At 42.1% G+C, this 12,230-nt stretch overlaps 1 protein-coding gene across 1 annotated transcript; it reads right to left on the bottom strand.

Annotated features, from left to right (window-relative positions):
• Window positions 1-1,080: 1,080 nt before the first annotated feature.
• On the bottom strand, window positions 1,081-11,678 carry LOC129359790 (fibulin-7-like). Its single transcript, XM_055029683.1, has 7 exons — window positions 11,544-11,678; window positions 8,686-8,836; window positions 8,008-8,178; window positions 7,690-7,920; window positions 7,448-7,585; window positions 7,052-7,187; window positions 1,081-2,697 (listed from the first exon to the last, which is right to left on the bottom strand). The coding sequence occupies exons 1-7, from the start codon at window positions 11,628-11,630 to the stop codon at window positions 2,337-2,339; spliced, it is 1,275 nt and encodes a 424-aa protein (XP_054885658.1). The 5' UTR covers window positions 11,631-11,678; the 3' UTR covers window positions 1,081-2,336.
• Between the last annotated feature and the right edge of the window lie 552 nt (window positions 11,679-12,230).

The raw sequence follows: 12,230 nt of genomic DNA, 5'->3' as shown, positions 1-12,230 counted from the left end.
TCTCCTGTAGAGGACTGTGTTACAGCAGCTCTAGTGTCCAACTGAGGACTGTATTTTATGATGGCACATTTTCTTTCTTTCTTTTATTTTTTTGTATTGTATTTTATTTTATTCTTGGCTCTGTAATATCCAGAGGTCGTGCCTCAAACAGAAGCAGCACTCGGGTTTATCAGGCTGTTGAGCGTTTTCTGTCTCTGGCTCTGATCCTGCTGCCCCAACAAATGATGGCAGAAATAAAATCCAGATCTTAAATGAATTCTTCTGAGCCTGTGTACGTGTAGCTGATATAGTTCTGCTGTTCTCTGCTGGCTCTCAGACTAATGGTCAGGTCCACTGTGGGTTGTTCATCTGAGTTGTGTGTTTTCATGTGTGTGTTCTGTCTGGTCAGTGGAGGCTCCCTGGCTGCCTGACAAATCAGTGTAAAATTCTTCTGCCCAACATGCCAAAACATCCCCGTTTTCACAGCACAAACATACAAAGCTATCTCTTAACCCTTTACTTCACCTGTTAAAAGATCAGCAGCTGCTTCTCAAAATGGGACAAGCAATAAATCCTGGAGATGATGGACGTCACATGAGAACATGTTTATTCTGCCCTCAGAGCCAGCAAACATGCATACATGTACAAAAAGACAACAAACACTTTAGGTCATAATTTCAGTAAAAGTTTCAGCATGAGGCTGAAATAAACCTTCATTTATTCCTTCCTGCTCTTATAAATGCAGCCAGCATCACTGAAACGTTCCACAGGCAGAGTGTCTATCTTTTCAATCTTGGTTTACTGACAATCTGTCAGTTATGAAAACCTTCACTGGAGGAATTTTCACTGGATGGTGAACACATTCAGTAACACTATGACCTCCTTGCTAAAATAATTTTTTTGGCGGGGGGAATTTGCCTAGAGCGCCAAACAGGCTAGGACCACCTCTGCTTTTTTTTTTTTGTGCTTGTAAAAGGAATTTTAAAAAAAGTACATGGCGTTGGTGAATGTGAATTGATTCCAAGTGTAAAAGTTGTGCTGACTTTCCTGTCATCATGGAGTGCTGGAAAGCAGGAGCCATAAAAAAAAAAAAACAAGATAACGTTTGAAAAGAGTCTTTTATTTACTTTTTTTTGTCCACTTTATATTTCAACTGGGAAACTGTGACCATGTCGGAAGATAAACCTCTATAAGTAGAGAAGGAGCATAAACATGGTTACTGTCTTCCTTTATATGCTGCATCAGTTACAGGCCAATGAACACAAAAACACAAATCCACAATGTTACAAAGTCACATAAAATGAAAGAAAATAAATTCACACTAGTAGGAACAGAATCTTTCCTTTGACCAGGATGATTTATATATATTTATATATAGATTCTGTTTGGAGGACCAACTTGAATTGAACAAGCTTTCAATACATCAGCACTTCACAAGAACATGCACATTTCTAAATGCTTACTGGGTTTTGCTGAATGTTAGCTCATATTATCCATCAGGCAGTTTTTTTTGTCATTTGAAATATGAATTACTCTTACTGCACACTTGGTCTCTTTCTATTTTGTCTTAGTTTGTTGAGGAGCTGCAGGCGGAACCAGAGGAAGGGAGTCCGCAGCCTTGCATTCTGTTTCAGTCGTTTCTATTCATGTTAGATTTCAGAACCATTTTCAAAAGAAACCAACACAAAACTTCATAAATAAGCCTTGAGTTAATTATTAATTGTAGCTTAAGTGACCTAATAAAATAACCACTTTGTGGTAGTTGATGTGTGAGCTGATGAAGTTGCATGTTTTTAACCTAATGGCTTCTGAAACCACTTCTTAAGGCTTGGTGAAAACTGAATGTCTTTGCATCGGTCCTGCACTGATACAGCTGATCCAAACGGTGTAGCTGAGTTACTTCCTCACCAGCCCATTACGTTTTGCAGAGGCCACATTAATGACCCATTTATTTTATTATGGTGGGTTAGACCAAGGAAGATCCTTCAGAACAATTGAGACTGTTCCAAACATTTTCACCAGGATTTACCTGGAAACATCTGGAGCAATATTAGTCTGTGCGAAGAAAGAAACAAATATTGTCCCTCTTTAAATGAGAGCGTGTTTAAAGCTGTAGAAAAGGTTCACTAAGTCTATTTGTAGAATGAACGACTATACATTACTCATGTTCATAGCTAAGTGGTCATGCTGAGTCAACAAACACAGATAATAATAACAAGTAAAAAAAAGTGCTGAGAGGTCACCAGAGGAGCAAACGCTACAACTTTTCTAACTGCTTCATTGACAAACAAACAAAAGATGATGTCTCTGAAAATTCAGGTCTCAGTATCACACTAAACTCTTGCTCGTCCTCCCCGCTAGAACATGTACGGGGACACAAACAGGGTGACCTTGGTGAGGTAGCGGCCCAGCAGGGTGTTGTTCTCCAGCTCACTCATCTCCACCTCGGCCTCCAGCGTGGCCGGCCCGTTAACGGACGTGACCAGGAGAAGAGTCCCGGTCTGCCGACCCGAGCGCTGCACGCTGAAGTGACCGCGACCACGGCCGCCAGCCAGGCCGAACCGCAGCGTGTCTCCCAGCACCCGGGCTGCAGACACCCGGAAGAGGACGCGAGGGGCAGACATGTTGGACACCACAGCCAGAAAGTGGAAGGAGATGGAGTTTGGAGCTTGAGCGCACGCTTTGTCCCCCGACATGCACGGATTCCTCTCACAGCGCCTGGAGAAACACAGTCATTCTCAGTTGAAGCGTGTTTGTTAAATTCATTCAGCTGGGCTTTCCTTCATCTCGCAACATTTTAAAGACGTGACAGCAAGCAGATTTAGCTTCAGATTCTCTTTGCACATGTTGTTCAGTAAACAAAAAATACGTTTCATGGAGAAGTTACTTTGACTAGGACCATGCTTTGGTCAGATGAGAATGAGATTGGGTTTTTAGCAAAGTGTGTGGATACGCTGCAAAACAAAGTATGAATATCGCAAAAGGCATTTTAAAGCATTACATCGTGTTCTAATGTTATTCCTTCATCAAAAACATACTGTTCTTTCCCTTGATTCTTTCATGCATTACTGAAAAATGCATAATCTCCCATGGGAACCATTCAGTTTTGAAAAGCACTATGGGTAACTGAGTTTTTGCTGCTCCTCTGAGCTGTAGCTTCTTCAGACTAGCCAGCAGCAATTAGCAAACACCTGGTCGAACTTTGCATCAGCAGAGCTCATCATAGGAGCTTCTTCTCAGAGCACACGCTGATCAAAAATGTTGGAAAGAGCAGGATTTCCTTAGAGACAAAGACCCAATTTCAATTTTCTTTAAAATTATACAGCATTTATAACAACTGAAGGTGAAGATACTTAATTGTGTTATAAAATGATACAGTGTGGCTCATAGTACTACTGACTCTCTAAAGGAAATGGCACACTGGTAAAGCCAGATGTGTCCCTCTCCTGTCAGGGGGAGTCGAAGCAGTAGAGAAACCAGACTGTGGGTTTGATCAATCTGAACCTGTCTTACTTGCTCTTCTTTCAAAAAAATTTCCAAACATGCCCGGCGCTCCGGTCACCAGATACAGCAGCGGCAGGTTATGTTGGAGGGTCGATTATGTGCCTTCAGAGAAAACCAAACATTCCCGGAACTAAAGACTCACCTGAACTCATTGTTTCTGCTGAAGCAACAATCAGTTAAGCAGTCCAATCACAAGAGAAACAATCTCGCCCATCAGTTTCTAATGGTAGACATTATTTTCTTTGTAGAGCAGGTCATGATTTATTTTACAAATTGAAATGCTATTGAAACCATTTTTGCAGAAAGGACCAATAATGAATAATAGTGCTTGGAATGCAGCAGCTGCATTCATCCAGCTTCAGCTACTGTTCTAGATAAGAAGGGATTTAAGTGAGGGTTGGAAGCCTTAATATATGACTTTGCTCTAACAGCTAAGTTGTATTTAGGGTATTGCTGCCTCGTCATGCTTGTGCAGCTCGATTATGATGGGCTTTTATGTGTTTGTCCAGAAAAATCCCCCACTGACCTGTTATTTTCAGAAGCTGTCTCTGGTGGTTGCACCACAACACTGTTCTTACCACAGTCATGATTTGGCAGGAGGAATAAATTGGAATTTTGAAAGTAGTAAACATCTCCGGTGTCAAAGATAGTTTGATGCCTTTGACCAATCAAGTTGGCTGAAGCCTGAGTCTGCAGCTCATGTTTGGCCAAACCTCAGTCTCAGCCCAGAGTGGCTTGCAGAGCAGCTAAGTGCTGGGTGCAGAGGGGAAGTGGTTGACATGCAGGTTGAGCTCATTGTTTTCAGAGTGACAGTTCCCAGAGGTAAGAGACTTGTGGTTCTCTTTGTCTCTTTCGAATCCCTCATTTTCATTCCTTTCCTGCTGATGACCGTGTCATTGTGTTTGCCAAGTTATTTTTTTCTTGTTTATCTCAAGGCAATTAGTTTGTTAGCTTCTCATTAGAAGCCAGGCATTGTTTTGTTTATGATGGTTGACAGGATTTACGGTCCGACAGGTTCCTGGGCACAGCTGACTCCTGCAGGCAGAGCTCGGAAAATGTATTAAAAGATGAAGATTTAACGTAAGTCAACTTTGTTGAATCATGAAGGTTGCGAAACTGTGCTAACGTTGGCTTTACACAAATCAACATTTACGTCTACTTGCCTCAAAAAGTACGGAGAGGATTTTGTGTTAACTTTCACTTGCAGGTAGACCCCAAAATATTCAGATCTCAAGCAGAGTTAAATGAAAAAATGACTTAAATTCAAAAATCACTTTTGTTAAATTATTGTTTTTGAGGCATTTCCCCCCCAAAAAACATATAACATATTACAATTGCCGTCCTAAAGGTTACCACCTGGATTTAACTAGTGAATAGACACGAGCCTTTAATGGGGATTAATACTGCAGCAGCAAATCTTTTAACATCAGCTGATGCAATGAGTAGCTTCTGTTTCAGCCATGTTGAAAGTCATCGGTCTTCTCATGAAATGTCAGATCACTGGCATTTGTCAAGCAGGAATTTACAGAAACCACTAAAATTGTGTTAGGAATGGTCAGCGGCGCTGTATTTAAAACCAGAAGGGAAGCGGGGAACCATGGGATGAAAGGAAAAAAAGAGTTGTCAGTATCACAGAAACTAAATCCTGATGTGAGATCATTATGAAAAGTTCAGTGAAATCAAATCAGAAAAAAAAAAACAAGTAGAATTCAGGACTATGTTTAATTGTGAAAGTTACACCTCAAGGAATTCGGACCGAAAGGTGGTGTTGCCATAGGTAACCACTAAATAGTGAGGGTAACCAGAGAAAATGGTTTCCATTTAGAGTGACAGCAGAATTATTGTCCAGTCTTTTGTGAGTACACACACAGACTGAACTCTGGAGCAATGGGGAGACGTGTTCCAGGGAGGAAGAAGTGATTACCCATCATATCTAGTGCTCACTGTACAAACCCGTGGAGGCAGTGCTGTGGTCTGGGGTTGCTGCAGATGGTTAGGTCTTAGGTCAGCAAGATTCTGCGCCAAAATAATGAAATCAGCTCATTACCTGGACCTGAATGTACCAGGTTAATCCCTCAATAGACTGCTTCCTTCCTCTCTGACGGCAGACAGGCATATTGCCAGACAACGATGCCAGGACTCATTTGACTCAATCAGTGGTTCAAAGAAACAAGTGGCATGATATTAATTCATAGATTGGTCACCATTGAACCCAATGAACAATCTCGAGAAGGCTTTGAGTAGTGGTTGGTGATATAAGATCATTGACGATCATCAATGTAAAAGCTCGGTGAAAAGAATGCAACATTATATGGATATAAATCCAGTGGCTTATCAAAACACTGCCAGAGCAAATGCTTTCAGTCATTAAGGAGTTGAGCTTTCATTTTGGCCAGGTGGTGTATTTACTGCCAATGAAGCAGATTGCATTGTTTTAACATTACAGCTTTAACATACAAAAAATTGAGACTTCTGAAAATGATCAGTTTCTCTCATTTTACTTTTTATAGGTATATGTTTGAGTAAAATGAATATCCATCCATTTTCTAATGGGGTCGGGAGGTGCTGGTGTCTATCTCCAGCTGCGTTCCGGGCGAGAGGCGGGGTCACCCTGGACAGGTCGCCAGTCTGTCGCAGGGCAACACACAGAGACAAACAACCATGCACACACACACACGCACGCACGCACGCACGCACACACACACACACACACACACACACACACACACACACACACACACACACACACACACACACACACACACACACACACACACTCACATCGAGGGAGAATTTAGAGAGACCAATTAACCTGACAGTCATGTTTTTAGACCGTGGGAGGAAGCCGGAGTTCCCAGAGAGAAACCACATGGAGAACATGCAAACTCTGTGCAGAAAGGAATTGAACCCACTGCAAGGCAACAGTGCTACCAACTGCACCACTGTGCAGTAACATGAATATTGTTCCTTTATTCTGTGAATTACATGTTTCTGAAATTCCAAGCAAAAATGGAGTATTAATTTGCAGAAAATGAGAAATGGTCAAAATAATAAAAAAGATGCAGCGCTTCCAGACCTCAAATAATGCAAAGAAAACAAGTTCATATTTATTGAGAAACAACAATATTAAAGTTTTAACTCAGGAAGAGTTCAGAGATCAATATTTGGTGGAATAACCAGAAGGGTTTTAATGAGGTTCAGTGCAGTGGACTCTTCATTTTATCCAGAGCTGTTTATGTTCATTAACTTTTGTAAGTATCAGTTTTAAAAGCCTTGTATTTGGACATCTATATTTCTTCTTCTTCTGCCTGAATTTGGTATTTTGAATTTTTTTTTAAATTTTATTCTATAAAAATACTAGAATTCGTCCATAACTTGCATATGTTTTGCAAATTTGTACATTTGATGTTTTCCTTATTACCAACCATTTTGATGACTACCAACTTTAGATGACTCCTGAATATTAAGCTTTTTAGTTCCTCTGCTCCTGGCTGCAAATAACATGAACTAAGCACAGAGTTGGGAATTTTGTGTAGCGTAGGTGAATGTAGGTGAAGTTTGTCCTTACATGGGAGACGTCTTGATGTATGTGGCGTTTTTTGTCTTGGGGCACTTCACTGCCACGCACTGGAAACCACCAAACGTGTTCACACACAGCCGGTCTGCTGTGCAGTTGTGTGAAAGGTTTTCACACTCGTCAATGTCTAAAAGCGAAATGCCAGAAGTGAGACAAGCATGAATAAAAACATTGGTTCCCTGGCCTGATACCCATTCAGTCTGCTCTGCTTGTGTCAGACGTGATCTAACAGCTAAAGTCAGGGATGCCCAGTCCCAGTTCCTTGAGAGTTTTGAATCCGTCTGACACACCAAAATCAAACAGAGTGTCCTGTTACCAGGAACCCTGCAGAGCTGAACAGCTGAATACTGATGCTGCCAGTTTGGCCGTTGTGACTCAGCTGCTGACCTGTGCAGCTGCGACCGTCTCTGGACAGGCTGTAGCCGGGCGGGCAAACGCAATGGAAGCTTCCGGGTGTGTTCACACACTGATGGATGCAGAGGCGGCCAGGTTGCGCCAGGGGGAAGAGATGACACTCGTCGATATCTGAAACACACACAAGCCTGTTGTGGATTACATAGTCTGACTGATATTGAAGATTGTTTTATTTTATTTTTTTGAGAAGGAAACTTTCTGAGGAGCAGCTGCACCTGTGCAGATGTTGTTGTCTCGGCCTGATATGGTGAAACCAACATCACACGTGCAGTGAGTCGAGCCCAGGAAATGTGTGCAGTTAGAAGGCCTGACAGAGGAGGAGGGCGAGGACGGTGTTGGGGATGAAGCCGAAGAAGACGAGGCTGCTGTGGAGGAGGCAGATAAGGCAGCGAAGGAGGACGCAGCTGAAGAGAAGGAAGCCAAGGAGTTGGCAGTGCTGTTTAGTCCTAAAGAGAGATCATGAGAACAAAGAAATGAAAAACTACCGATCCTCCATCCGACTCGACTTATTTCATTTTATGTGTGTGACTCACTTCTGCACATGGGCTGTTGTCCACTCCACTTCAGAGACTCCAGACACACGCGGGTTCGTGGGCCTATCAGCTCATAGCCGGGCTTACAGAGGAAGTGGACCTCATGTCCCATAGCAAACACTCTGCCCAGTCTGCGTCCGTTGGCCGGGGGGTCAGGCTTAGGGCAGGACGCTGGAAACAAGTCGGGAGGGTTTAGCTTAAATTTAAGTTTCAGAACCTTCTGTTTAGTTTCTGCATCGCTTTGGTCGTTTCGATTCATACAGTCTGGTATTTACATGAACTTTAATTCATTATAAAAATGTAACATTTCACTGCTCTTTGGCACAGATGTAGCTTGTGAACAGACAAGGAACGCATATTTGGACTCCTAAGCTAACAGGGTTTACTGCCTGGGGAAGATGTGTCTTATTTAAACAAGAGGCCAAAACCAAGAAGAAAATAAAAAAAAAAAAACAGGAAGATCAAATACTTCATTTAGACCAGGGTAAAAAAAAATAAAAAACAGATAATATAAAAGCTAATTTCGAGTTTCGAAGTGACTGGAGTCACCAACAAACTGTTGGAGGGAATTGGTCGTTTTATTTGTCATTGTTTCCGTGTTTTGTGGCAAAGAGTGTATGAACCCATGAGAAGAGAGACCACGTCTCCCTGTTTTCCTGTGGCTTTTTGCATTTTTACCCATTTTAAAGAAGGCCATGGTGCTGTTGTGCAGGGTGTTTATCTTCTTCCTGAGGGAACGCAGGCCTTGCTGGTACGATGTCTCATGTAGTGCTAACATCTTCTCCACCTGCCGCAGTGAGTTCAGTAGATCGTGGGTGGACGGACACTCCTGTGGACAGGATGAAGACACTTCAGGGGACAAACTCTACTTAGAAGTAAGAAAGCTACAGGCAAACTGTGAAAAACCCTTATCAGCCAGCACTGTCTCTCTCTCTCTCTGTGTGTGTGTGTGTGTGTGTGTGTGTGTGTGTGTGTGTGTGTGTGTGTGTGTGTGTCAATAAATAAAATATTATACTTTCCACATAAAGATGAGCCCAGTATCACCACAGTTGTATCACAGATTGAATGGAGACTCATTTGACACTTTGGAGAAACAAACATCTGGATCAAATAGCCAGTCAGTTTGTAGGCTGTTAGTGAAACAACGTGAAAGTTAGTGTGTGTGTGACTGCGTGGATTATTAGCCCTGGTTCATCTGCAGATATGTGAAGGAATACTACTGATGGAAAGGAGAATATGATAGTGGAGTGATTGGCTCAATATCTGTCCTCCAAACAAGATGTTGGTTCTATAACAATTTCCTCACACACACACACACACACACACACACACACACGTACCCACACACACACACACACACACGCACGCACGCACGCACACACCCACACACGCACACACACGTACCCACACACACACACACACACACACACACACACACACACACACACACACACACACCCCCACACACACCCACACACACACACACACACACACACACACACACACACACACACACATGACCTGACTCCAAGGTCCCTACCAATCAGTGGTATGAATGTGCACTGAAAAAAGAAAATAGTTTAACCAACTTAATTGAATCAATTAAATTGGTGACAAATAATTCAATTAAGTTCATCCAACTTAATTTATTAAGTTGGTTTAACTTATCAAGTTGAAGTTGGTCTTATCAAAACCATTTAGTTGACTTCAAATGAAGAACTAAACTAATAAAGTTTGAGAGTAGTGAGATGGCTGAGGTTCATCAGGCCAGGAATCGAACCTGCGGCAGGACTAAGGTCTCTTGATGTGAGTTGTGCTCCACCGCTGCACCACCGCAGCATCACGGTCAGTACAGGATCTGTCTCTGCTGAGTCATGACGTCTGGATACGGACGCAGCATTGAACTTGATTGTTTTATGGTAAATAAAATCAAAGCAAAACGTTTCTTTAAATTTAAATTTGAAGCATCATGAAGGAAATGAGACACCAAGAAGTCCAACCAGAGGAGATAAATGAACCTGTTCCCATGATCATAGATTCATGTCAAGATAAATCACATGATATAGTGAATACACATATTTCACATACTATTTAAAACTCTGATTTAAATGAAATTATGATTGCATAAGAGCGAGGATTAAACCTTGAGTTCCTTCAACAATAGATTTGGTCACATTCTGATCCAAAAAGCAGAAAATGAGTTGGTCTGAACTTGTATCTGCAAGTAAAGACTCAAAATATTTGAAGAAAATTATGGAGAGCCTTTAGGAAATTTCATAAGATATTGTCAACAAGCTTTTGACCACAATGGGTTTATAAAACAGACCACATGTTTTATAAGACTGATAAAGATTTTGCTTTTCTTACTTAAGTAGATTTAGTATTCAAAAACACAGCAAATGAAAAACTCATGCATGGAGAGCATCTTTAACCAGAAAACATATTTCTCAAAGGTAAAATTCTACCCAGGATCAAAACTCTACTTCTAGAAATGTGTGTGTTATTCTTTTTGCAGACACGGGGCTGTTTCACACTGCCGGCTCTTTATCTGCAACATGATGCAGGTGGGAGGTTGTTACATAAAGGTGAGGTTTTCAGAGCTACAGTAGCATCAGTGTGTAAATAGTAGCAGACATGGCAGCTAAAACCCTGCAGCTATGAAACCCTGCAGCTATAAAACCCTGCAACCCTGAAACACTACAGCCCTGAAACCCTGCAACCCTGAAACACTACAGCCCTGAAACCCTGCAGCTATAAAACCCTGCAGCTATAAAACCCTGCAGCTATAAAACCCTGCAGCTATAAAACCCTGCAGCTATAAAACCCTGCAGCCCTGAAACCCTGCAGATATGAACTTCTGGCTCTGAAGTCTGCTGGGATTCTTCTCTGCTGGTTTTGTGACAGGACATGAAGCACAGAGCAGCTGAGCTGTGCATGGCGGGCTGCTCTAAATGCAGACGACCCCCTGCTGCTTGAAGATGTACTTTTTACAATGGAAATGTAACAATTATTCATATGAACATACTTCACTCATGTCCTTGTAAATGAACAGTCTGATCTCATGGTAGCTTCACTGAATGAGTCATGTATAACTTTTCTAGTCGTTCTTCACACACAATTCCATTCACATACACTTAGTGTTTTGCTCAGGGGCTCATCCAAATGTGAACAGGACTGGACTCAAACCAGCAACTTCCAGTTTACAACACAACTACTCTTCCCACTGATCCTCAAGATAATAATCATGGATAATAATCCATTATTGAATAATAACAGATTGTGACATTTTACAGCTGAGCTTCAAATGAAGTTTACAGAGCAGGGAAGAAGCTGACTGAGTTATTTGCAGATAATCTGTCATCAATCAATTTGGCTGCAATTCAAACCAGTTTGACTTTGATCTGCGTCTAAGAAACAATGAAATAATTCTAACAAAAAGAGTCAGCGTCCAACAGGGCAGCTGAAGGAAGAACTCTGAAGAGATTAAATGAGAAGTCAAAGAAGCAATCGCCTGTTTGGAAGTCTTCTGTACTCACCTGAGCGGGAACCAGCCCGAAGTGATGAAGACTCATCATTAGAACCATGACATGAACGACCTTCATACTCAACACAAACTCCATCATCACTCATGAACCGCGTCCAGGTGAACTCAGTGATTTGCAGATCAGCTCTGTGCGTCCGGCTCCTGCAGGGCTTCTCCCAAACTGCCAAACTTTGCTCAAGTGATGATGCCAAATTTTTCCTCCCTGGACTGTCAGCACCTCCTCCGCCTCCACCCGCCTCCACCCGCCTCCACCCGCCTCACTGTCCAAATCTTCCTGGCTGGGAGGAGAATGAAGAGGACTGAGGCGCCCACATCTGGAACATGCTTGGCTGCTTTTTTAGATTCATCATTGTCCCCTCAATTAGACGCCTAAATTAGAAGGAAAAATCAACTGAAACTCTGATGCCTTTTAATCATCACTCACCAAACAAAGCAGTTCCAAAGCTGACTATTTCAGTTTCACTTTCCTGCACTACTAATGTCATCACTGCAGCTATAAAACTTCACTTTAATTTTCAAATCCTGAACCTGCTGCCCAGCAGTCGAGTATATAATGGGCTTCTAATGACAGAGTAGAGATTGAATGTTCAGGCAGAAGTTACTACCCCTCAGTCAACACTCCACCCAACACCCTCACCCCAAATTGTACATTTGTGCCAAAGTCATAAAAGAGTAGATC

This window comes from Poeciliopsis prolifica, unplaced genomic scaffold, assembly GCF_027474105.1.
Source record: "Poeciliopsis prolifica strain line A6 unplaced genomic scaffold, Auburn_PproV2 SCAFFOLD001, whole genome shotgun sequence".
Taxonomy (NCBI): Eukaryota; Metazoa; Chordata; class Actinopteri; order Cyprinodontiformes; family Poeciliidae; genus Poeciliopsis; species Poeciliopsis prolifica.
This window is presented reverse-complemented; position numbering and strand designations above follow the sequence as displayed.

Excerpts from the sequence above, each read along its gene's own strand:
- LOC129359790 (XM_055029683.1), bottom strand. The coding sequence starts at position 11,630 with ATGATGGAGTTTGTGTTGAGTATGAAGGTCGTTCATGTCATGGTTCTA. Across the intron at positions 7,188-7,447 it reads AGACGGTCGCAGCTGCACAG|ACATTGACGAGTGTGAAAAC; the intron begins GTCAGCAGCTGA and ends TTTCGCTTTTAG. Across the intron at positions 2,698-7,051 it reads TACATCAAGACGTCTCCCAT|GCGCTGTGAGAGGAATCCGT; the intron begins GTAAGGACAAAC and ends GTGTTTCTCCAG.